The sequence below is a fragment of the Puma concolor genome, chromosome B1 (genome assembly GCF_028749965.1).
Source record: "Puma concolor isolate L17-30 chromosome B1, mPumCon1.1.hap2, whole genome shotgun sequence".
Lineage (NCBI taxonomy): Eukaryota > Metazoa > Chordata > Mammalia > Carnivora > Felidae > Puma > Puma concolor.
Genome location: NC_141670.1, coordinates 137,381,568 through 137,408,036, shown reverse-complemented (window position 1 = coordinate 137,408,036; position 26,469 = coordinate 137,381,568). Strand labels below are relative to the sequence as shown.

The window sequence follows — 26,469 nt, the reverse complement described above, 5'->3', positions numbered from 1 at the left end:
ACTACTTCAAAGAAAAAACTATGGTTTTATTTGGAACATTACATTATAGTTAATGTAATCTTCAGTTCATATCAAATAAACAATGTCATATACTAACAAGACCAACAGTGTGCTTCTGACTTTCTCTATCATTTCAAATGGCAATGAAGTGATGAGAATACTAATGAACTTGGCGTATCAACAGAAAAACTTGCTAATTTATACATCCCCACTACTGTACTCTTCTCAAAGGAAATTTTACACTAGTTGTGCTAATTGAATTCAACAACTAGCAAGAAATATGGAGACTAGAGAAATATTTGTCTCACATCTTTTTATACTTGAAACAAGTGTTATATATTTCCAAAGATTTTTAAAGTACTTTCAATAATATCTGTTTACTTGGCTTATATTAATTCAGAGCTAAGATATAATCTGTGCATACGAAAGAAAAATGTAGTGGTTAAAAAAAGCTTACAATGTTGGTCTGGATTGCCTGGGTTCAAATGGAAGTAGTATGAGCTCAGGTAAATGTCTTTTACTCATCTTTCTAGGCCTCAGTTTCTCCCCTTGTAAAACTAGGAGAGCAATAATACCTGTTTCATAGAATTGTTACAGGCATATAAAAAGCACTTAAATAGTACCTGGCAGACATTAAGCACTCAGTAAGTGTTATTCATTGATTTTATCTTATGCTTCTCATCCCCTGCTAATTCGCTTTACCAAAGAAACATCAACATTGTTCCAAATGAGGCAGTAGATGAGTGGTCATCAGCAGTCTTATGTTCTGTTAGCATTTGCAGCAAATCATTCAGCCTCTCAAATCTTAGTTTCTTTTTTGAAAAACATGATTACAACACTTCTCTTCTTATTCATGAAGCACTGCAGAGGCTGTGCGCCAGGAGGTATAGCCAACATGGAGGAGAACACCTTTGTGAGGCACTGACTCAACAGTATTTTTCTCCCCTGCCCAGGTGGATAGTGGCGTAAAGGAAGTCATTTATGTGATACGACTTTGGAACAATGTAACACTACAGGTAATACTGTAAGTAATGCTGACAAATATAAGATATTGTGAATTTAATTATAAGTCAACCTAAAAGGTTCTTCCGGAGTGCCTGGCTGCTCAGTGAGAAAAGCAAGTGACTGTGGTTCTTGGGGTTGTGAGTTTGAGCCCCACACTGGGTTAAGAGGTGACTTAAATTAACCTAAAAGTAAATAAAAATAAAAGGTTCTTTCAATGCTTTCCAAACAAATCTCCTATCCTAGAATATATAACAGGAAAAATACAGAACGAGGGGGCAAAACATGCACCACATGAACATATATGAATAAAAAACATGCACCAAATTAAAAAAAAAAATGGTTGTCATGGACCCCAAATCCCGCAACTTACGAAACTACTTTCATTTTATATTTACATAAAAGATTCTAAGTAAAATGTTTTTTTCTAAGTGACTACTAAATCTTTAACAGGAAGACAAAAATAATAGTTATACACATATAATTCACACTAGCAAGTGTCTGTGTTTCTAAAGAAATGTATATAAATTTTAAAAAGTCCATTAATGCTCAAAGATCACAGAGTTGAGGCTCCTAGGGAGCTCAGTCAGCTAAGAATCCAACTCTTGATTTCGGCTCAGGTCATGATCTCACATTTTGAGAGTTTGAGACCCGCATCCAGCTCTGTGCTGACAGCAAGGAGCCTGCTTGGGATCCTCTCTCCCCCTCTCACTCTGCCTTGTCCCCGCTCTCTCTCTCAAAATAAATAAATAAACTTAAAAAAAAAAAAAGTCACACAGAATAGAGTTTGCTATTTAAAGGAACACTGCTATGAATCCTCTAAGAATACGAAAGATTTAATTAATATATTCTATTTTTAAGTTTGTTTTTACAGTGATTTGACAACTCTGTATGTTATGCTATGCTCACAAGTGTACCTACCATCTGTCACCACACAACACTATTATAATACCACTGACTATATTCCCTTATGCTGTACCTTTCATCTCCATGACTTTTCTTTTTTCACTGCTTTAAGACTGTGTTTTTAATTCATGTATAATTAACATCCAGTGTTGTATCAGTTTCAGGTGGACAATGACTCACCGTTCTATACATTTCTCCATGCTTGTCAAGGTAAGTATGCTCTTTATCCCTGTTATTTCCCCATCTCCCCACCCACCTCCAGGGAAGATTTTAGTTTTAAAGTAAAATCCACACCCTATTAAATTCCATAGGTAATTTTGTACTTCTGCATATTGTACAGGCTTAAAGACAACTGCGAAAGACCAGAAAAAGCAATGTAAGGAGAAAAGTAATATAATAGCATCATATGTAATTCTAAATTGTGCCAGAAAATGGGGCGTGGTAATTACTTTTCAAGCCCCAGACTTAGCTCACCAGTATCAAGCTTCTCTTCATTGTTAATTTCCATAACTACAAATTTCTCACAAACTGCAAACGTTGGTAAAGTAGAAGAAATAAACTGGCCAAACCTTTAAATATAAGAAAAAAAGTTACAGATTTTAGATTTTTCTCTGCCTGAAAAAACCAAAAATATAAAGAAAGAAAACACAAAGAAATGAAAAAGTAGTACTCCTTGTTTTAAATAATCTCTTACAGACCTTTAGGTGATTGCATTTGGTTTACTTCCCCTAGGACCATCTCAATTAACATTACCTGTAACAATGTTTTAAAATAGGCAAAAATATATTCCCCCAGAAATATGAGTCCTTTAATGTACTAACCCTTTAATGCACTTTGAGAACCAAACAGTATGATCCAAATTAAAATGTCCTTAAAAAATAAAATAAATAAATAAATAAAGTCCTAACATTATCTATGTGGATCAACTGTAGCCCAGTAGACGAGAACCTGGGTTTTGGAAACACAGGTAATGTTAAAATCTTGGCTCTATCAGTTTTTAATCTTGTTACTTGAGGCAAGTAGCTTAACTTCTCTGGGTTTTAATTTCTTAATCTGTAAAGTAGAGAAAAATAAAAAACTTGATAGGTTTCAGGGATAATTTTAACAAAGTGATCATTAAGAGTTCCAGCATGGAACTATTTAAATCTAGATTTAAATAAATGTTGTTAAATGGCAATAAACAATTATCTCCAAAATAATTTTTAAACTCCAGTTTTAAATCTTTTGCCAAGTTACAAAAAAATGTCTTCAAGGTAAATGAATATCAAAGTGAGTGATTTACATGCTACACGAATCAGAGACTAGTCTACTGGGAATACTCTAATCAGTCACTCTGATTTTCGCCTGTGATACCTGGTTGATTACATGAAAACAGTCAAACTGAGTTTAAACAATTCTCTATTCGGAAAATACTTTGGTTAGACAGCTTTTTCCTTCCATTTTTGGCTAAGATGGGAATTACCAGGTGGTGAGTAAAACTATTCTACAGATAATCCATAAATATGCCTTAAGCCATTTCTCATTAGCAGCAAAATAATACATCATATAAATGGTTTGAAATATACAAAAATAAAATATCACCATCTGTCTGGGTGATAGAAAATAAATATATAAAAGAGATGGCATGCCTGCTACAGGGTGTGTGTGTGTGTGTGTGTGTGTGTGTGTGCACATGCACATGTGCACACTTGTGCACATACACTTGAGAAGTAGTAGGGCTTAGGGAAGACGTACCAAAAATTCCTATACTGAACACTTTTATGTCCAGGACAAACTCTCACTGGGCTCTCCTACAGATTTTCTCGTTCACTAATGACAACAACTGGTTTTGCTTTATAAAGGCAAGGGAATATTTTTTGTGCTTACAAATATCTTGAATGTTAACATTATAGGTATCACACAGGCCTAAGAACCAATTTCGTCTCATTCATTTTAATCTCATTGGTACTTTTAGTTAATAAACAGACAGATGCAGAAGTTGTCACTACCTGAGCAGATCATTGCTGTTGGGAAAACCTTGTAGTAAGAAGCTCAGCACATTACTAATGGCAGCAATGGTAGGCTGGGATAAAGACATATCTCGAAGAGTCAGGAGCAACTTGGGGATTAGCTGGAATTCTCTCATTAATTTGGCATTCTTTGAAGCTTCACTATAAGAGAAAGAAGACTTCATATGGTCTGTGCTTATCATCTCTTCTATAATTGAAAAATAAACTACACAGATAATAACTAATACCTGGACTCAGTGAGCAGCTCAATAAAGTGTTCAAATAAGGAAAGATGAAGTTCATATGGTGCATGGAGCCAAACCTACAATAAAAAGAAAGAAGAGTGGTTGGTATATTTAGGGCTAAGAAATACCCAAATGACTATCCAACAAACATAAATGCAGCACACAGAACTTATTTCACTTATATAACTAACTGACTATAACCACCTTATAAATTTTTATTTGGTGAAGCCCTATGAAACTGTTTGTACAGAAGACTTCTGGTTCTCTTCATAAAGGATTAATTGCTATGGAATTACCCTCCTAAATAACTGGAAAGGCAAGATCTATAGAAAGCTTATATGGAAATCAGTGACTGAATATTATTATTGAATACTGAACACAACATACGGAAAAGAATGAATACTGAATGCTGTGCATTGAAGACAAAGACTAAGTGACCGAAATCTCATGTGGGGTCCAAAATTGGACATAACCACTGCAGAACTGTACACCAAACAATTCCTGGAACTTAACAAAGGTCTGAGACTAGTTTGCACTCCCACCAAAGAGTGGGTAGATTTCATAATACATGGGGAGTTAGGTAGAGGCCTTAGAAGTGAAAAACTGAGTATTCGTGCTAGACTAAAGGTAACTCTAGGGCCACCCTAACAAATCCTAATAGTGTGCATCAAAAAGATAACTACAATGCCAGAGCAAAGTTCAATACTTTTATAAGGGAAAACAACGAAGTCTAGCACTTAATGATGTAAAATTCAGTATACAATAAAAAATTACCAAGTATGCAAAGAAAAAGGAAAATAGGACACATAAGTGGGAGAAAAATCAATTATTACATATAGCCCAGAAATGACAGATGTTAGATTATTAGGACTTTAAAAAAGCTATTAAAAATATGCTCCAAGGGCACCTGAGTGGTTCAGTCAGTTAAGCCTCTGACTCCTGATTTTGGCTCAGGTTGTGATCTTGTGGCTCATGGGTTCGTCAGACTCTGCACTGACAGTGTGGAGCCTGCTTGGGGTTCTCTTTCTCTCCCCAGCTCTCTGCCCCTCCCCCATTCCAGCTCACTCTCTCTCAGAATAAATAAATAAACTTTAAAAAAAAAATAAATAAAAAAATAGGCTCCACATCCTAAAGAATGTCACCAAAAATCTGAATATGGGAAGGAGAAACACAAAAGAACCAAAGATGCAAAATGAATTTCTACAGATGAGAAGTAAAATATTTAAAATAAAAAATATACTGGATGGAACTAACAGCAGATTGGACACTGCAGAAAATAAATCAGTGAGCTTGAAGACACAACTCAAAATCGAGCATGAGAAAAAGAATGAAAAAGAAATTACTAGGTAGAGCTTTAGAGACTTGCAGGAAAATACCAAGTAATCTATCACATATGTAATTGGAGTCCAGAAAAGGTGGTGGGGAGGGCACAAGGAAAAATAGCTGGAAAAATAATGGCTAAAAAATTTTGAATTTGATAAAAATGACAAACTCACAGATCTAAAAGTCAACAGACTCCAAGCAGAAGAAATATAAAAAAAAAAAACAATGGAGTGACTGACATCTTTAAGGTATAAAAAGAATTTTGAACAGTTTACTAGAATTCTATTCTATGCAAAAATACCTTTCAAAAAAAGAAAAAAATAAAGACTTTTTTAGACAGAGAATTTAAGGCTAGTAGGCACTATGAAAAATGTTAAAGGAAGTTTTTCATTTAGAAGAATTATATAAGATGGAAATCTGGATCTATACAAAGGAAAAATGCCATGAATATTATATATGTAAGTAATTATGTATAAAAGAATTTTTGAATGTCTTTAAAAGATAACTATTTAAGCAAAAATAATACAGAAAGTATTGTGGAGATCCATAAACATATAGAAGTAAAATGCTGGACAATAAGAGCACAAAGGACAGAAGGAGAGAAATGGAAGTGTATCTTTACAAGGTTTCTACACTCTAGGTAAAGTGGTATAATATACTTTGAAGACAGACTGAATCATTATAGAGGTCTATTATAAATTCTAGAACAACCACTAAAAAAGAAAATGCCTATATTCTATCACCAGTACTTTACTTTTATCTGTCAAATGGTGTTTTAAAAATAGGATGAATTAAGTATTATAGATGATTATGGCTTGCAGTAATTAGGAATGCTATATGATGCCATAAAGTGTGCAAGGTAATTTAAAATGAAGCCAAAACTTGTCAAACAACTAAATTTCTGATGTTTGTATTATAAGATTTTAATCAGATACTTAAAACTAAAAGTAACCCATGATTTAAACATATCAGTTACCAGATGAAAACAAGCTGGGCTTCATTAGGTAGGTCTCCTTAGTACTACCAGAGTTCTCTCTGCATACCTTTACCTCTGTGCTTTCACAAGTTTTTAATCGTCTATTTATTTGCTTTTCTCTTCTAATGGACTAAATGCCTGGAGGCAAGGACTCTATCTTTTATTTTCACACCATTAGCACCTAACACAATGCCCGGCTCAAAGATGCTCAGTAGGTATTTTCTAAAAGAATGAGAGGTTTGTGTATTATAGTTTTAAATATCGGGTTGAGAAATGTATACTTTATTGTGTTGGAAGGGAAATCACTGCAAGTTTCTGAAGGAGTGATATGATTATGCCTCAGAAAGAATGAGGTCAAAAGATCTATGGACAGGCTGAGGAAAGGGGGAAAGAAGTGACAGTTATCCTAGTAGGTAAGAGGAGTTGATTAGGGCTTAGACTAGGATGTCAAAGTAGAAACAAAAGGGTCAACTACATGAAATACGGAAGTACAGTCTATAGGACTTAATTTCAGACTGTTTATAAACAGGGAAGAAGAAGAGGGATGATTTTTCAATTTCAAGCCTCAGTGACTAGGGACATGGTGGTATTATTAATAGAAACAGAAGTTAGAAGGAAGAACTAATTTGGGGAAGGATGGTTAAGTTCAGTTTAGGTGTTGCTGGGACATAAAACGAAAATGTTGAGCAAGAGATCGGAACTAAGTGTGGAAATTAGATGTCAAGCTAGAGATTCAGATTCGGGGCTCAACTTTGTAGAAGATGAGGCTATGGGATGGGGTAAGAACCTCAAAGGAAGAAAATGATAAAAAAGATAAAGACAGTGGACGATTTTATGTAAAATAATGAAAATTCCAGAGCCAGAAAATTATGGGGAAAGCAGTGAGAAAGACACAGGAGCCAAGACAGTGCTGCCTGAGGGCGAGCAAGAGAGCTGAGTGCTGTGAAAAGAGGGAGACCCTGCATCATTTGCTCTGGAGCTGTGGGTACTAAAGATGGAGTATGGGGCCAGGCTGCTAATACACTTCCAGATAACGTTTCAGGAAAGCAATTAGGGCACACAGCCTGTTTGTTAGGGATTTAAAATAACTGGCAAAGCAGAGCTTACAGTATTTATGAGGCAGAAGAGTTCCAGCCTAGACTTTACAGCTAGCACACATTAAGTACTAGGCACCACTGTGGGTGGCAGGGATATAGATGGAGACATGATCTCTCTACACATGAAGCCAACAGCTCCACAGGGGGTTTAAATAATAGTTCAATACTAAACTATTCTTTAATATTAAACTATGTGTTTAATACTAAAATAAATATTTAAAAGTTAACTCTATCAACATACAGAATAAGAAATGGATTCACTGACTACATATTACCAGTTAGTATTCATGTACATACTTCGAAATCACAGAGTAGATCCTGGAAGGCAGTTGAATTTGGAATAATGGAGGTCTCATGTCCACTATCAACAGTTCCCACCAAGGAAAACGTTAGATGGAGAATGTGGCTGTTGAGGAGGGAACGTTTCTTCTTAAGCAGCATTGCCAGCAACTAAAAGGAAGCAATACCAAATGCCCTTTGATCAGTCATCACAAACATACACACACACACACACAAACAAACACACGTGGGAGACCTCTATGTGAAGCAATTCCTAAGACTTCTAAGCTGACTTCTATATTTTTATTATGACAATAGAACATTAGAGAAATCTGAAATGAAGGGTAATCCCATCACTATCATTAAAATATCTTTTACTTTTTCAATTCATATATATGTAAATTGTTGCCATCATATGCATACAATTTTTTCTCTTTTTCCCATAACGTTTTATTGAAAGGATTTTTCTTTTACAACATAGACTTCATGATTACAATTTTAAAACGGGTGAATGTGGCTGTTTGGATGGCTTAGTCGGTTAAGCGTCTTGACTTCGGCTCAGGTCAGATCTCACAGTTTCTGAGTTCGAGCCCCACATCAAGCTGTCTGTTGTCAGCACAGAGCCTGCTTCCGATCCTCTGTTCCTTCCACCCCACTGCCCTTCCCTGCTTGCACTCTCTCTCTCAAAAATAAATAAGCATTAAAAAAATTTTTTTAAAAAGGTTGAATGATAGGTTCTGGAATGGTTTTTGAATTATTAGTCATTCTCATACTGTTGGAACATTTAGATGGTTTGTATATTTTCATGGTAAAATATGCCACAACAATCATTTTGAAAGTTCTGCAAAATAAAACACTTACCAAAATAGTGTGATTAAATCTACAGTAAACAGTTTATTCACTACTAATGAACTACCGGCTACAAGTTAGAAAAGGCATTTGTACTTCACCTACACTAGAGGGATTTAATCTTGCTCCAAATACTTGTTTCTCTTCTGACAAATCACTTTCTGCCTAAACCTAGTAGATTGTGAATATATGAACACTGTATATATATATTTTTTTTTATTTTTTTTATTTTATTTTACACTGTATATATTTTAAATCCCACATGACTATTCAGGATTAGCAATGGCACAGGTATTATACAGTGGCTCTCACATCCACTAGGTAAGTAAAGGGGGGATAAAGACGACCAGGTGTGGAAGGGAGAGACAAGGAAAACAGGGAAATCTCTGGATCTATCACCCACCTGGCAGTCTCTAGAGCAGCTGGCAATATGACCCTATTTCATTCCACTCCTATTTCCATAGAGGAAAATAACTCCAAACTAGCAAATCTATGAAATACATCAAAGCTATACTGAGATAACACAGCCTAATTCAAGAGTTTAGGAAGTGAGATTTGGTGCAATAGGTTAAAAAGCTTGAGCCAAAATAAACAATTCATCTTCTCATTTGAAATACATTAGTTTTACTAAAAAGTACTGACTTTTAAAGTTTACTTGGATGAGATCATTCTTCCAGAGTTTGAAAAAAAATATGTATAATGAAAATTGAGAAGATTTTTTTTTCAATGCCGAGTAAAGTGAAGGCAAAGCTCTATGGTTACAAACCTGGTAGCCCTTGATTCTTTCCATTTCTTTGCTGGCTAGTGGGTTACTCTTGACCACACAAACCAGGGCCTTGACTGCTGCATAGAGCCCTTCCACATCAGAAGCCATGGCCACCAGGCCCAGGATGGCTGCAGCTCCACCAATGTACTGCAAAGTAGTGGCAACAGGCTTAGGGACAAATGTTCTTACTCCTGATCAAAAGATAGTGAAGAATAATTAAATTCCCCATGTAAACAAGAACTGAATAAATCATCTTAAGAAGTATTTAATTTTAAATTATACTTAAAAGTAAATAAACACCTCTATCTTAAAACAAAAATTCTAAAAACAAATCCAAGGTAGGATGTGGAAGGTAATAAATGCGAATGTCTACACTCTCAGAGATGAGGTGGGAGTAAAGGAGTGAGTAGAGAAGGGCTGGGTTTGAGAGCAAGCCCAAAGGTTCCGACTGTGTAGCTTTGGACACTATAAAGAAAAAGCACAGAGGCATTGGGAACACATTTCTGAGGTGAGTGAGAATGCTTTATTAGGTACTGCTGGGGAATAAACTTGGGGAGGGCAACAGCACTTTAACTCTGAACTGGGGAATGGGATGCGGATGTCATTCAGGCAAGGACCAAGTATTCCCAAAAGAAGCCAAGCCGGGCACCTCACTGACCATCACTCAAAGCTCTCCTAGTCTGAGTAACACTGCATCAGTGACCCCAGGAGAGCATAATCATGTGGAAACACAGGCCTAGAACTAACTTCATGTCAACTAAAAAAAATTGCATCTATATTCCTAACCTTGTTTTTTAAAAAAGGCATTGTTTGAATGTTGTTTGTCTATTAATCAAGATTGAGTTTTCCAAAAATTAAACTAACATGTGTTTTATATTTTTATATGCTTTGCAGCATGCATAATACTTGCATATATTATGGCACAAAATTTTGAAAACTACCTTGTAAGGTAATTAGGACCAATATTACTAGTTTACAGATAAGAAGTTGAAGTCCAAAGAACTCAAATGTCTGGTGTAATGCCACAGAGTGACAGAATAGGAGCTAGAACCTCAATCTTTGAATTCTTCACCCACTGGTCTTTCTACTATTCCATGTGCTGCTATATTTTTGCAAAGGACATAGTTCAGGCTCAGTAAATACTTGCTGTTATCAAATACAGAAAAACCACTATGTACCTTAGCATAAAGGAAACTGCTTTATCACGCAGTGTAGTTAAAGAAAAAAACCAAAGTTAAGATATGTGCATATTGAGACAATAAAAATTGCCAATGTCTGGTAAACATGTAGGAGTCTGACTTGCATAACGCTAACTTTCTGCTAATCTAAAGAGAACCAATATTGTGTATTGATTTGTGTGTTAAATATAGAATGGCTGGTTCTGAATTTTGAATCACCTGACTGGATTATGTCTCAGGATTCTATCTAATAAAAAAAAATCAACTCTTTTTAAGCAGACAGCAGGTATAAGGCTCTGCAGAATGTCTACCAGCTCTAATGTTTACTATAGTTGGATTCACTGTTTACACTCCAAAGCTCTTATGTCTACCTCACTTCCAAATAATAGATACACTCATGGGTGTCACCAACACTGAAGAAAACTATGCAATTTTCATCAATATTTCTCTAAGTCTTTACATCTGTCCCTAAATGTAAGTGTGAAATTTACCTTGAAATTACACAGAAATAGTCAGCGTCCATCAGTGCTGACAAAAGGGGGACAAAGTTAATGGGATTTTTAAAAAGATTATGATTTTTAAAGTTGACTGGAGTTTGAGATTGTTACATTAATCTCTAGATATTGCAAGAACACTACAGGTCGGCACTATAAAATATGAATTTAAACACCTCTCCTCCTGTGAGGAAAAGTGAATGCAGATTTGAAGGTAAATAAAGAAGTTTAAAACAGTAAGACAATCTGACTCACCCAGGTATCCAATCAGAGTAGCCCCAACTGTCCGTGCAGGCCCATTAAGATGTCCTGCTGAATTGTGTATCAACTTCACAGGAGTGGCATTCTCATGAGAGGAAATGCCTAACTGAAGAATAAGAAAGGAAAAAAAAAAAGAAATGTAACTATAGAAGAACAGTCTGAACATTTTATTGGAAAAGGAAAAAAAGAAAAAGAAAAAAAGACCTGACTGGTACCATATCGTTTCTTTCTCTCCTTATCAGAATACTAAAAACATGGGCATTCATTTTTTAAAATGTATGAGCTCTTCCAATGGGTAGAAACTCACAGAAAGTAAATTAAATACAATCTGCTCAGATAAAGATGGTGAGGGGGCCTTGGAAACAGTTTCAAGGGTCTTTCTGAATGAAACTGATAGTTTAAAAGTTCTTATCATTCACTGCCTCACAGTATTTCTGATTAGTCAACATAATATTAGCTTCACTTCATTTCCAAGTAAACGCCACATAAATTATTCAAGTGTTTACAGATAAAACATGCCTACAGAAAGGACATGTTAAGTTTTGCACGTGTACACACTCATACACGTAATGAGCTTTCAAAGCAAACGCAATCCTAAGACTTTAATTCTACTGTTACCTGTAGAACTAAATTTACGTATAGTTCATGTTCTCTGGAAGATGGTACATGTATTTACAGACAAACGACTGTTAATACTTACTGTTCCCAAATCCTTTCCTTCCAGTCTGTTGGTCTCCTTCCCCCTGGGCTTTGCCTCCCCTAATCAGCCAAAACACCTTGCCAAGCTCACTGATGACACTCACATCACTAGACCCACTGGTCATCAGTCCTCAGTCCTAGTCTTTCTTGACCAGACACATTCGCCATGGCAAATCATGGATTTCCACCACATCAAACTCTCCTAGTTTCTCTCCTTTCTTGTTAGCTGTAGCTCCTCACTGTTTCCTGCTGGTTCTTCTTGATCTCCCCAGCTCCACAGTCCTGGATGTTCCAGGTCTCAGTCTGTCCCTTTCCACATCTATCTACACTTTGCTGAGAGCATCCAGTCTTGCGGCTTTAAATACCACCTCTGAACATCTATGGTTCAAATCTCTCCCCTGAACTTCAGATTCATATTTTCAGTGGCTTTGAGATCTCTACTAAGGTGTCTAATATGCTGCTCAATTTTCCCAAAACACAGTTCTCAGTGTTCCTCTCAAAACTGCTCTTCCTGAAGTTTTCTCCAAATCAGAAAAAGTAACTCTATTTTCTTCACTGTTAGAGCAAAAAACCTCAGAGTTATCCTTGATTCCTTCCTTTCCCTCACATCTCACACCCAATCACCAAAACTATTAGCTTGATCTTCAAAACAGACCTCAAATCTATTCATTTCTCATCACAGCCACTGCTATCACCCCTGTTCACAAACCCATCATCACTCATACGAATTATTACAAAACAAAACTACTCACCTTTTTCCTACCTTTGTCTCCCTTCAATTTATTCTTAATAGAGGTCATAGTCATCCTGGCTAAAAAGTCAGTCACGACATCTCATTCGTTAGGTCTGGAACCCTATAACGCTTCCCATGTCACTTAAAGCCAACACCTTTACCACTGCCTATAAACCCTAAGTGGTCTAGTGCCCATTACCTGTTTGAATTCCTCTCCGACTACCCGGTTTTCTCTCATTTGCTCTAGTCGCACCTGCCTCCATGGCAGGCATGTACCCTCCTCAGAGCGTTTGCACTTGTACTGCTGGGACAACTCCCCCTGCCCGCCTCCCACCCCCGATGCTGTGCCATGCTTATATTTTCATGACTTGCTGCCTTACTTCTCTCAAGTCTTCTCCAATTTCACCTTCACCATGAGGCCTCCTCTCATCATCCAATTTAACACTATAAACTGATCACTTTTTCCTTCCTTTATTTTTTTGCAGAGCACTCTTCATCTTTTAACATATCCTATGATTAGGCTATTTTCTTAGTTATTATCATTTGTCTCTCCACTACCATGTAAGAACCACAAAGGCAGGGATTTTCTCTGTATCTTCTGCTGTGACCTAAACCAAATGATACCTGGCACATAGCAATTATTTTCTTTAGTTATCTGCAGTTCAATTTAACTGCCAAAAAAAATATAAGGATTAATATAAACCATGCACTTAGAAGGAAATTCTCACTTTTCCAAATTAAGCTAATTATCTAAGCATGTTTTGGCTTAAACCCAAAGCCAAATAAAACAGATATAAACAATACATAAAAGGCATTATTTTCAGGGACTACTCATACTTGGGTGGTACCTGTAACAAAGCTCGGAAACACTGTTCCTGAGAAAAGCAGCCACAGTTTACTAGGAAATCATTCTGCTTACCTGCTTAGCGATGGCTTTGCTGTCCAACTTGTTGTACACTTTCCGGATTCTTGCCACCGTTAGGGAAGACACAGAGAGTGCATAGAGGCCAAATGATACTTTTTCTTCCGGTACTAATGACACAGGAGATGGGACTACACCTTCAGACTTTGCATCTTTACCTTCAAAAGAAGAATGATCTTTTTCAAAATTGTCACTATTTCTCCTATCCTAACACAAATTTTTTTTTTTAATTTTTTTTTTTCAACGTTTTTTATTTATTTTTGGGACAGAGAGAGACAGAGCATGAACGGGCGAGGGGCAGAGAGAGAGGGAGACACAGAATCGGAAACAGGCTCCAGGCTCCGAGCCATCAGCCCAGAGCCCGACGCGGGGCTCGAACTCACAGACCGCGAGATCGTGACCTGGCTGAAGTCGGACGCTTAACCGACTGCGCCACCCAGGCGCCCCACACAAATTTTTATTCTTACTATTTTTAAATGGGTAGAGTTGAGAATCTATTTTTTTTTTTTTAAGTTTATTTGTTTTGAGAGAGAGAGACAGAGAGAGCATGAGTCAGGGAGGGGCAGAGAGAGAAACGGGGAGAGAGAATACCCAAGCAGGCTCCATGCTGTCAAGCATAGAGTCCGATGTGGGGCTCGAACTCATGAACCCTAGTTGAAATCAAGAGTCAGATGCTTAACCGACTGAGCCACCCAAGTGCCCCAAAATCTTTTAAAGTGGAACAAGGGAGCTAAATTTAAAAACTATTCTATTTAAGTTTTCAGCTATTCATTTATTTCTCTTTAGAAAATAGAGAAAATCAGCTAGTCATAGACCTTTACATTCCAAGTTTTATTCTTAAAATGTGTTTTACAAACAGCATAATGTAAGGGGAAAGAGTTTTAACTGTTATCAAACAAATCACAAAACATTTCCTCAAGGATCAAAGGAGAAAGAGAATGAACACGAGTGGAAGGCCTGTAAGCTCTGTAGCACCAGGTATCCTCCCTGACAAGAGTGCTCAGATGGGCCTCCCTATATTCTTCTAAACAACGTAAAAAGTTAAAACAAACAAACAAACAAACAAACAAACAAACAATGTAGCAGAGGAGTTAAGAATACAAGTTTCAGACCTAGGTGGCTTAAGTTTGAATCTCTGCTTTTATCACTTAAAAGATGCATGACCGACACATCTCTGGGCTTTAGTTTTTTCATCTGTAAAATCAGGATTAGAAAAACAGTACGTAAACACCAAACTTTGGAGGAGATGAACAAACATTTATGAAGAGCTCCAGAACAACTATCTCCTTCATGTGTATTAACTTATTTGCATATACTGATGCTCAGTGTTAGCTATTACCAGATGCTATCTAAATCAAGTACGTGAGTAACAAATTACTTAGCCACAGGATTTTTATCGCTTACTACACTTATCCCAACTCTTCTGAGAGCTTCGGGAGAATAAGAATAAGAGGATGAGGGCATCACTTGGAAAGAGTATTACAAAGGAATCACAGCTTAGTATCGGTTCCTTTGACTCTACCTTTTGGGAGAAAGGACAAGAGTGGACTGTAGGAATAAAGGAATGAAGAAAATATTAATTAGTCTAACGTAAAAAAAAAAAATACGTGTTTGTCTTTTCTGGAAACACCTCTCCTTCTTTTAACCAGAATAGATACACTTTAAAATGCTTTATGTAGTAAGAGAAATTGCAGAAAGAAGGCTGTGGTTAGACTCTTAGAGGGTACGCACATCTTGGAGCCAATAAGATAAACTAGAAAATTAGTGATGGGGCATGAAGACAAAAATCAGGAAAGAATAGCATGATCAGTGGAGGAGAGCATTTGGAACAGGAGTGAGTGGTGAACACTATCACACTGAAGAAAAGTGAAGGAGAAGGCTTTTTTAAAGATAAACCTAATGTAGAACCGTATATACGCCCTACATGTAAACCTGTACGTACAGATGTACATGCACTTATTCATGTATCTACATGGCAGGAGATAAGTTTTACACAACTTTAAAGAATAAGTTACTCACATGGCATACATACAGCCTGAAAGCTTCCAACATAATTTGGTCCCAGTTCGTAAATGGTAGTAACATTTGAAGGAGGTAAAACTTCTTCCAGAAAATGCGTGGGTCCCAGGCGCCAAACCAGTGAAGCAATCTGGCGCTGGGCAGGTGGAGTGCCAACATACGCATAGACTGTGCTGACCACTGGTGGGTTTGCAGAACCCGAACCCCCAGGGGTACTGTGAACATAATGCAGCTGTAAGAAGAGTGAAAGCAACGTGTGAGATAGAACAAAAAGAACCCCACTTTCATCAGGAAAATAGCTACTTTTTGTGTATAGCTTCCAATTCCCAAGGTCATCCAACTTTATAAATGTACAAAAGAGGCTGGGTTGAGAGCTATGAGGAAGGCCAAGATTCTGGAATCTGATGTGGAAGAAGGATTTGTTATCATCCAACTCTCAGATATAAACTATCTAACGCCAGAAAGGGCAACATCAAATACAGAGTTACTGTTACTGTCTGGGTGGTTTCCATATCAAATTAATGATGCTTGCATGAAATTTTGGGGTTGATATAAAAAGAGAGTTTCCCTACTATAGAATTCAAGTAGTCTTGAAATTATCTGGGTTACCTTCAATCTGAGTCTGTCAACTAAAATAATTCATGAAGAGTGTTTTATAATGGGTAAAGTGCTATAGAAATTATAAAAATTAACAGTCTATTATATAATTTATACACACACATTTTATTTTATTTTATTTATTTATTTTTTTTTTAATTTTTTTTTCAACGTTTTTATTTATTTTTGGGACAGAGAGAGACAGAGCATGAACGGGGGAGGGGCAGAGAGAGAGGGAGACACAGAATCGGAAACAGGCTCCAGGCTCTGAGCCATCAGCCCAGAGCCCGACGCGGGGCTCGAACTCACGGACCGCGAGATCGTGACCTGGCTGAAGTCGGACGCTTAACCAACTGTGCCACCCAGGCGCCCCACACACATTTTAATCTCAACATAAAACACATTCTCACACTAGTGTTTACTGACAAGTTGCCAAAATTATCATTCAATTCATTTAATAATAAATAAAGTATAAGAGATAATCAAGAAATCAAGTTGTTTCTTGTGGTACAGGCAGCTTTCTATCGCTTGATAGTATGAAGGACATTTCGGTTGATCGTTTTGTTCTAACAACTGTCCTAGCTTCAGATCACATCTATCGTTCCATATATTACAGTTCCCAGTGATGTTAATAGCATGAGTGTGGAGACCAACACGTGGCCTAAAGTTGGTTTCACAGGACTGTTGACTTCTAACAAGCATAGTGATGATGATGATGAAGTTAAAAAAAATCAATGAAAAATCTCCTACCTCTCGATTCTAGAAGCTGAGGACATTTTTATTTTAAAAAATAATAAAAATAACAAAGAAGCAAACTCCCAGAGAATCTACAAGCCCATTTCAAATGCAATCATGTGTACAAAGGAAAAAATTACTATTCCCACAGAATGCATTTTAATGTTTATCATATTGAAACACAATGTCACAATAAGATATCATTAATGAAGGAAATGTCTTCAAGGAAGCTGTCGATTTCACTGCCTTTTAAACTTTAATTCACACAAAAGGACAAACTTTGCTTTTGTTGCTTCTTTCAAGTGATAATCGCTATAAAAACAGATACTATCCTTTAGAAGCTAATGTGTGATTTCAACAGGTTGCTAGCTGAGTTCTATCGAAAGTAACTAGCAGCATTCATCCTGATGCAAAAAAGGAACTTTTGACTCTTTATTGGTTATTTCAACTCTCTTGCCTCTCTTCTGAATATTATAGTGTATCTATATCTAAAGTAATACTTACATACTCATTCATTCAGCAAACAGTAATGGAACACCTACTACTAATTATCAAGGGACTAATCTGGGTGATCTGAGAACAAAGAAGACTAAAAACAATTCCAGCTCTGAAAGAATATAGAGTCTACTGGAACGCATAATAACAATGACGTGACAAAACAGTGTGTTTCATAGGTTATTTAGGCATCCTTCAACTGGTTTTTCTGTTGTGAAGAATCACTTAGCAATCTGGCTCAAGCGCTGACATATTCACTAACTTCTTTAGTACCCTGAACCTCTTCTTTCTATTCTTCTCAAATAAATTGATATGAATTAGCCAGCCACATGACTCTTAAACATATTGTTCAAATGGGTACTAAAGGTCAATTTAAAATTAAGACAGCAATTTAAAATATACCCCCTCGCAAACACACATACACAGAAACACACCCACCCCTAAACTACCTGGTAAAGCAGGTTGACTTACAGGCACGAGTCTGCTTACCTTCACAGTGTTAACAAGCTGTCCGTCAATATAGAGGGCTGCAGTACTGTTTTTCAGCATGCCTTTGCTCATCACCAAAACCAGATGATGCCACTGTCCCTCAACTATAAGTTCCCCACATCGGAAGCGGGCACAGCATGGGAGAATCTCATAAAAAGAGGATTCTTCACTAAAATCATCAACTAAAATAAAGAGGAAAAAAGAAATAAAAAAACTCAACACCCTCATTCTAACAATTACTCATATATAGATCTTGACTTTATGTTCAAATATAATGATGATGTAAATGAAAATACCCTATCCATTTAACAGCTTTATCTGCAGGAAGAAGTAAAACCTGAGATCTATTTTGCCTTCTTCTGCTCAAGATATAGTTATAATCAAATAAAGTTATAATAGATGATGAAATAAATACATAAAACAGATAATAAAATAAAGTTACAGGAGACAACAAAAAGAGGCTAATTGATTATTACCTGTCATAAAAGGTCTGTTATAAAAGGTCGTTTTAAATTCTCATTTGCCATGCATTTGGTTACAACATTGGTTAGAAAATTAAAAATTTTACTCTTGCTATATCCTCTGCTCAATGATACAAAAGGCCAACTATTTGTTCTTAGTGTGCGGCTATACTGCTCTGGCCCCTGCCTGATGACACCTGAGAGTAGGGAGGTGATTTATGGAGTGGAAAGCTTTATTTGTTCATTCATTCATTTCAAAATTTTAATTCTGGTAAAGTGAACATACTGTGTGTATAATACAGTGATTCAACAATTCTGGACATTACATAGTGCTCCTCATGTTAAGTGTACTATTCAAACTTCTTCTCCTATTTTACTCATCCCCTACCTACCTTCCCTCAGTTAGTTAAGAGTCTGTTTCTTGATTTGTCTTATTTTCTCCTTTGTTCCTTTGTTTTGCTTCTTACATTCCACATGAGTGAAATCATATGGTATTTGTCTTTTTCCGACTCACTTATTTCACTCAGCTTAATGCCCTATAGTTTCCATCCATGTTTTTACAAATGGCAAAAACTCATCCTCTGTTATGGCTGAGTAATATTCCATTGTATATATATGTATGTATGTATGTGTGTGTGTGTGTCTGTCTATCTATCTATCTATCTATCTATCTATCTATCTATCTATCTATCTCACATCTTCTTTATCCATTCATCTATTGACAGACACTTGGGTTGGTTCCATTATCTTGGCTATTGTAAATAATGCTGCTATAAACACAGGGGCACATGTATCTTTTTGAATTAATGTTTTATTTTCCTTTTTAAAAATTTTTTATTTTAAGAGAGAGTATGTATGCAAATGGAGAAGGAGCAGAGGGAGGCAGGGAGAGAATCTCAAGCAGGCTCCACACTCAGTGCAGAGCCCGACATGGGGCTTGATCTCCCAACCATGATATCATGACCTGAGCCAAAATCAAGAATAAGACACTTGATGGACTGAGCCACCCAGGTGCCCCTAATGTTTTCATTTTCTTTTCGTAAATATCCAGTAGTGGAATTATTGGATCATATGGTAATTCTATTTTTAAGTTTTTTGAGGAAAGGTCATACTGTTTTCCACAGTGGCTGCATGGAAAGGTATTTTTTGATCCAAGTTTCCTGCTTCACCAGACAACTCTGATTATTTCCTAAAATTCTGCAATCACTTCCTGACTCCAATCTGGTTTCTCTCTGCTACCCAGTATGTTGCCTGATCTTACCAGGAAATAATGGGTCAATATTAATTCAATCTTAATGTTAAGCTAATTAAAAATTAATTTAATTTTTAAGCATTCAAGAAGTGATGAGACAACAGTGTATATACAGATGTTAAAAACTCACTGCTCCACCCTCCCCAAGAAAAGCTTTAAAAAGAGCTAATCTGTAACCATGTAACATACAGCAGATTCACCGTTTTTCAGGATAAGTACATACAAGGAAATACACTAAAAGATAAAACTTTAAATTATACGAAGAAAGAATTACAAATAAAATACTAATTTTTAGAATCTTAAAATATCTGCATATACTGACAGGCCAAGATTACATTTTAAAATGACAATTCAGAATATACATCTATTGATGAATTAAGAAAAGCAGAATCTAATCGATAGGTGATCTGATACAGGAACAGAATTGAACAACCTAAATGAAAAGCGGGGTCAAACAGCTTTGAAAGGTCTACTGTATAGACCAAAGGATGTGAAAGAAAAGATAAAAGGCATGGGTGAAACCAAGAACTCTTCCCTTTCCCTTCCTGTTAATAGACTGAATCTTCTCCAGAATTGTAGAAGATTTTACTCACAAAAATTTTCTGAGTTTCACATTCGGGATCAGGCTTAGTCTAAGCCACATCCAGCATTCAGTGGTATGTCAGGAGATCTTGGTGAGCCAACTGGTTTCTGACAACTCTTAATTATCTAGGCTTAATGGGCTACAGCTGTTCAGAGGATGGATCCTTGTAGTAGTAACATCATCTAAAGCTAATGTATCTATTCCTGTAATTTCTAGTGATATATGGACTATAGTAGTCTTGCAAATGACATTTCATGAAAATGATATAGAGTTAGAAAACATTCTCCTAGTTTAAGGAAATATCCCTAGACCCATTCCTTAACTTTTCCATTAAATTCTATTCTTTTTCCAAATTCCCCATTATTATTCACTTTACTTATTATTTTCTCATCATTTCCCTTTCTCATATTTTCCTCTTTTTTCTTGTTCGTTTGTTCATTTGTTCATTCACTCATACTTTTACAGAATATTTTACATGTTTTAGGTGGCAGGGCTGCCTAGATTACTAAGGTAATAAATTACATTGTGTAATATAATTTACCACAGTTCTAGTAGGGTAACCAAAGACAAATATAAAGAATTAAAATCTTGGAAGTCCAGATAACTGATAAAAAAATTAAGTAAGATGGGGCACCTGGGTGGCTCAGTCGGTTAAGTGTCTAACTTCGGCTCAAGTCACGATCAAATGACTCTCGGGTTTGAGCCCTGCCTCGGGCTCTGTGCTGACAGCTCAGAGCCTGGAGCCAGCCTGCTTTGGATTCTGTGTCTCCCTCTCTCTCTCTGCCCCTCCCCTGCCCCTGCTCCCTCTCTCTCTCAAAAATAAACAAACATTTAAAAAACTAAAAAAAAAATTAAGTAAGATCCATGACAGTGGGCATAAGAGGAAGGGGAGATTCAAGAAATATGAAGGAAGGGGTGCCAGGGTAGCTCAGTTGGTTGAGCATCCCACTCTTGATCTTGGCTCAGGTCATTATCTCATGGTTTGTGGGTCTGAGCCCTGTGTCAGGCTCTGCAGACAAAGTGGAGCCTTCTTGGGATTCTCTCTCTTCCTCTCTCTCTCTCTCTCTCTCTCTCTCTCTCTCAATATAAGTAAATAAACATTAAAAAAAATATGAAGGAAGCACATGTAGTAAGACTTAGCGGAAGGGGTGATATTGAGATTTTTAGCTGGGCTAAACTGGTAGTGGGGAGTGTCATTTAGCAAGCAGGAAAACAGAAAGAGATGCAGGTTTTATAAAGAAGAAACATTCCATATGAGCTGTATTCATATGAATGTCTAACTTGCAGTTAAAATATGAGGAGACGGACACCTGAATGGCTCAGTAGGTTAAGCATCCAACTCTTGGTATTGACTCAGGTCATGATCTCTCAGTTTCATGAGTTTGATCCCTGTGTTGGGCTCTACACTGGCAGCACAGAGCCTGCTTGTGATTCTCTCTCTCTCCCTCGCTCTCTGCTCCTCCCCACTCACATCTCTCTCTCTCTAATAAATACACTTAAAAAAAATAAAAAATGAAACAAAAAATGAGAAATCCTGGGACACAAACAAACAAAAATTAATTCTGGAACTGCTGGGATTAAAAAGACCTAAATTTAACAGACATAGATTTTTTTTTTCTCTCTCAAGACAGCAGGATGAGTACAAAGACTAAAGATGAAACCTTGGAGAATACTAATTTGAAGTGGAAGATGGAAAAGAAAAGTGTTGAAGGAAAAGTATAAAAAGGAGGTCAAAAGAGTGGGTATCTGCAAGACTGAAGAGAGTTTAAATTAGGAGGAAAAACATCAACAGGATCAAATAAAGTGTCCTTGTAAGAATTTTAAAGCAGTGACATTGTATTGATGCCTGCCTCTGTGCTAGTCATGAAGAATATTAAGAAAAAAGGCCTTACCATCTAATTAAGCTAACATTCAAATTTTTGAATACCAATATGTGAAGCAGTATGTGGTATTATTCAGTTAATTAAAAGGTAAATTTAGTAGATGATAAAAAAAAGAGGTATACTTATATTACAAATGCTTATATTCAGAGCAAAGAACATTCAGTAAACTGAAAGTTATATTTTATGTTGTTTAAATCATTTAGAAAGATATTCACAAATGTCTTGAGTTTGAAGTTCTGTTGGATAGCAATGTAACATTATGGCATGTCGGAGAGAATTAGGATTATTAAATGGTACGTATTAAGTCTTGAAGGTAAGTGATGGATAAAGTAATTAAAATGTTATTGTGTCTAGCACAGAGTGGCACATATGGTAGGCAGGTGCTCGATGAATATTCATTAGTTAAGCAGAATTCATGGTCAATGAAAATCCTTACTAAAATATATCAAACAAGCAATCTGCTTTCCTAGTGAAAGCTGCGATTTCTTGGCAAGTAGAGATGACTCTTTATTTTAGGAACTATATCCATTGTTTTCTTTCTAAGTCTCTTTGAAAAGTGCCTTAAAATTCACTGGTAAACAATATTCAACATTTCATATAACCTGTTCTATAATAGTTTAAACTGGAAAAGAATTACTAGCTGGACATTAAAGATGAGTATTATAATGATGTTTAATATTTTTAATGTTTACAGGAAGCAAAAAGAAACAGATACTGACCATAGTTTTGGAGTAGTTCCTCTTTGGTGGAGACAATCAGAGATCGGTCTTTTGCTGACAGAACGACGGCAAGGCACACGTAATGCTGCTCAGAAGAATTTGCTCGGCGCACAATAGTAAGAAGTCTGACAGGGTGGTTATTTGGAGGAGAACTAAAATGTTCAATACAAAACCAGCTAGAGTAGCTTAAGCCAGATGGAGGAGGGAAGAATCTTTCACCTAAAATAAAAAGAGAAAAATAACAACGAAAGAGTGTGTTGATTCGTACGTACATTTTAAAGAGAAGGCAATAAACTCTAAAGAAAATAGAGCCTACTAAAAAACAACGAATCTCAGGAGCAAAGTAAGTAATACTTACCGGAACCAATGCCGCTGACCACGGCCCCATCGGTAAGACCTGTTGTGACAGCATTGTTTGTGGGGGCATTATGGGGGGCCAAACTGGGCAGGAACAAGCAGCTATTAAGAAAAGACAATGTACATATTAGAGATCAACCATTTTCTTCTCTTATCACTATGCGCTTACCATAGTGAAATAAACTGTCATCATTTCAGGGTAACTTGAGCGAAGAGATCATGGAATAAATCTGCATGCCTAATAAAGTCCTTCCCTCATTTTAAATACGTACGAGTGCTGAAAGATATACTTTACAAAATCTCCAATGGCATCACTTTTATTTTAAATTAAAAAAAAAATCAAAGTATAGGTCGTATATGGTAAAATGTACCAATGTACAAGCATGTTCAAGACACCTGGAACCATTTCATCACTGCAGAAAAATTCCCTTGTGCCCTTTTCCAGTGAGTCATCCTCTTCTGTTCTGATTAGTTCTGACTATTCCAAAATAGGTTTTAATCCACCATTCAATAATAACAATATTATTCAATAACAAATTCAATAATAACAAATATAAAATTTGTGTTCTTAAAACACAAATTATATATAGTTTTACGTATAGTTTACATATAATTTTAGATTGGTGTATATGAATCCCACAGACAACTAGTATAGACATAGATCTATCAATATTAGCATTTGTGTCTGTTTTGAAGCTCATGGATTTTATAAGTTCTTCTAGATTCTCCATAGATTCTTTATTGTTGCTTCTGCTACTATAGCATTTTCTGCCACTTGAAATTACTCATTTGATGTAACAGTCATTGACTATTTACGATGTTTAAGGTACTAAACTAGGTAATTTATGGAAAAGGATGATGATTAAACCCAAAGAGCTTCTAATATAATTTTAATTTGCATGTGACCTATTGTTCTAAATCAAAGGTTGACGAACATTTTCTGGGAGGGCCGGACCATAAACATTTTATGCTTTGCAGACCAGAGAGTTTGTCATGACTATTCAACTCTGCCATTCTAGCACGAAAGCTGCCACACACAATACTTACATAATTGACTGTGGCTATGTTAAAATAAAACCTTATTTACCAAACAACAACAAAAAAAAGTTTACAAAAAAAAAAAATTGTACCATGGATCTTAGATTACTGACTCCTTTAACATATCAACTTATTCAATATAATAATTCAAAATAATTAAATCTAGGGGCGCTTGAGTGGTTTAGTCGGTTAAACATCTGACTTCAGCTCAGGTCATGATCTTGCCTTTCGTGGGTTTGAGCCCCGTGTCGGGCTGTGCTGACAAGCTCAGAGCCTGGAGCCTTCTTTGGATTCTGTACCTCTTTCTCTCTGCCCCTCTCCTACTCGCTCTGTCTCCCTCTTTCTCAAAAATAAACATTAAAAAAACATTTTTAAATAAAAAAAATAAATGAAAATAATTAAATCTAAAAACCTTAAAATAACATGCTCAAAGAACCCAATCATTTGGGAATACAAAATATATAGCATATTTTAACTAAGTATTTTTAAAACCAAGGATCGATTTGTCAAAGGCAAGTAGGAGGCATAAAATAATACAATAAGGCTTGGCTACCCTGCAAATTCCTTACCCAAACCCTTCAAGGGATGTGTCAAATTCAACAAAAGCTGGAGTAACTGATGACCCATGAAGTCTGATGTCATGTGGGGTTGTCATGGAGACCAGACACTTCACCCTAGTTAGGGGTACAGTACTTCCTTCTGCAGATTTTACCAGGCTCTTGCTTATCCGGTAATGGTTATCTTCATGTAAGCTGAAAACATTATCAGAACCCAGGCCTTCCATAGATGTGATCATGCTACCTGTAAGTCAAAGAAAATCTCTTGGGAAAAAATACCATGTAGATTTTTAAAATAATTGCTTTACAAGGTTGACTTATTTTTAAATACCACTCTTTAGTTTCAGTATATGTAATAATTTTATTCTTACACATCAAAGCTAATATCCAGTTTTAATGTATTTTATGCTCATTTTTCAACTTAAATAGAATGTGTTTCCTTTTCTACTTATTACTAAAGGCATAAACACATTGCAGGATATGTTGTGGAAAACTACAGAGTACAAATAAGAATAAAAATTTCCAGTAACCACTATCCAAACTACTGTTACAATGTAATTCACTTATAAATTACAGATCATGTTTTTAAAAACCAGATTAGATTATACTTTTATTTCACAAATTATTATTTCTCTTTCACAAGAAAGCACAATATTCAAGAAGGATTACTATGGAAAGAGATGGGTCATCTTTATTTAAAAAAAAATCAGAAATAAATAGCAAAAACTTGTTTCTCTCCCATTTTCTCCCTACTTTTCATTCTTCCCTTAAAACCATTACAATCAAATATATAAACACAAAATTAGTTGAATTAAAAAAATCCTATATGCATGCAGATGGTGACAGTTTGAAGAATAAAGAGAGAAATTTTAAACAAACTGGTCTGTTTTTTAGGAAGATATTACAAATGTAATGAATGGAGAAAATATTCTCTCTCAAGACAAACCACACAAATGTAACTGTTTTCTCTCTGAACTGTGCTAGTGCTTTAACTGTGCTAAGCATTCAGGCAACTCTAGATGTATTTCAATATTCTCTTAGAGAAAGGAACTATTTTTGTTTCTATGCTTTGTGAAGGAAATCACAATTCAATTCAAACTGTGTTAAGTACAAAAACGACAGTAACAAAAAAGTGTATACACATCTAGGGGAGGTATAGTGATAGATAATGTAAAACTGAAATACTTTGTTTGCCAATAAGACGACGCTGGAACTCAGAACATCTTAGCTTCCAAAACACAGCATTCACTAATCACGGATGATAAGTGGCAGGGGGTAAAAAGTTAAGACTGAAATAACAGTTGGTGGGTGCTTAATCTTTGGCATTCTCACCTGAAAGAACTCGGGGATGACCCACGTGATCACTACATCCTTTCAGGGCAGCTGTTCTACTTTCCTAAGTTTTATGCTTTCCTGCTTCGCTAGTAGTGGTTACTTCAATCCATCCAAACAAACGCCAATCAGTATGGCTAACGATTATACAGAATGAATCGCAAAGGGAAAAAAACCCAACAAAACCACAGAATTCGCTTCGGGAGGAAAGGTGGTGCAGGGTACAGAATTCTC

The 26,469-nt window shown here is 36.2% G+C and overlaps 1 protein-coding gene across 15 annotated transcripts in view; it reads right to left on the bottom strand.

Moving 5' to 3' along the window:
• The window catches only part of WDFY3 (WD repeat and FYVE domain containing 3), a 277,574-nt gene that overhangs the window by 85,622 nt on the left and 165,483 nt on the right, over positions 1 to 26,469 (bottom strand). For all 15 annotated transcript variants that reach the window (XM_086704669.1, XM_086704671.1, XM_086704668.1 and 12 more), the window contains 12 exons: positions 24,916 to 25,147; positions 23,310 to 23,410; positions 22,952 to 23,170; positions 18,054 to 18,235; positions 15,738 to 15,969; positions 13,716 to 13,876; positions 11,359 to 11,470; positions 9,432 to 9,622; positions 7,835 to 7,987; positions 4,145 to 4,218; positions 3,897 to 4,058; positions 2,383 to 2,477 (listed from right to left, as the gene is read on the bottom strand). In XM_086704669.1, coding sequence (XP_086560795.1) covers positions 2,383 to 2,477; positions 3,897 to 4,058; positions 4,145 to 4,218; positions 7,835 to 7,987; positions 9,432 to 9,622; positions 11,359 to 11,470; positions 13,716 to 13,876; positions 15,738 to 15,969; positions 18,054 to 18,235; positions 22,952 to 23,170; positions 23,310 to 23,410; positions 24,916 to 25,147 — 1,914 coding nt within the window. The remainder of the gene's footprint in view (positions 1 to 2,382; positions 2,478 to 3,896; positions 4,059 to 4,144; positions 4,219 to 7,834; positions 7,988 to 9,431; positions 9,623 to 11,358; positions 11,471 to 13,715; positions 13,877 to 15,737; positions 15,970 to 18,053; positions 18,236 to 22,951; positions 23,171 to 23,309; positions 23,411 to 24,915; positions 25,148 to 26,469) is intronic.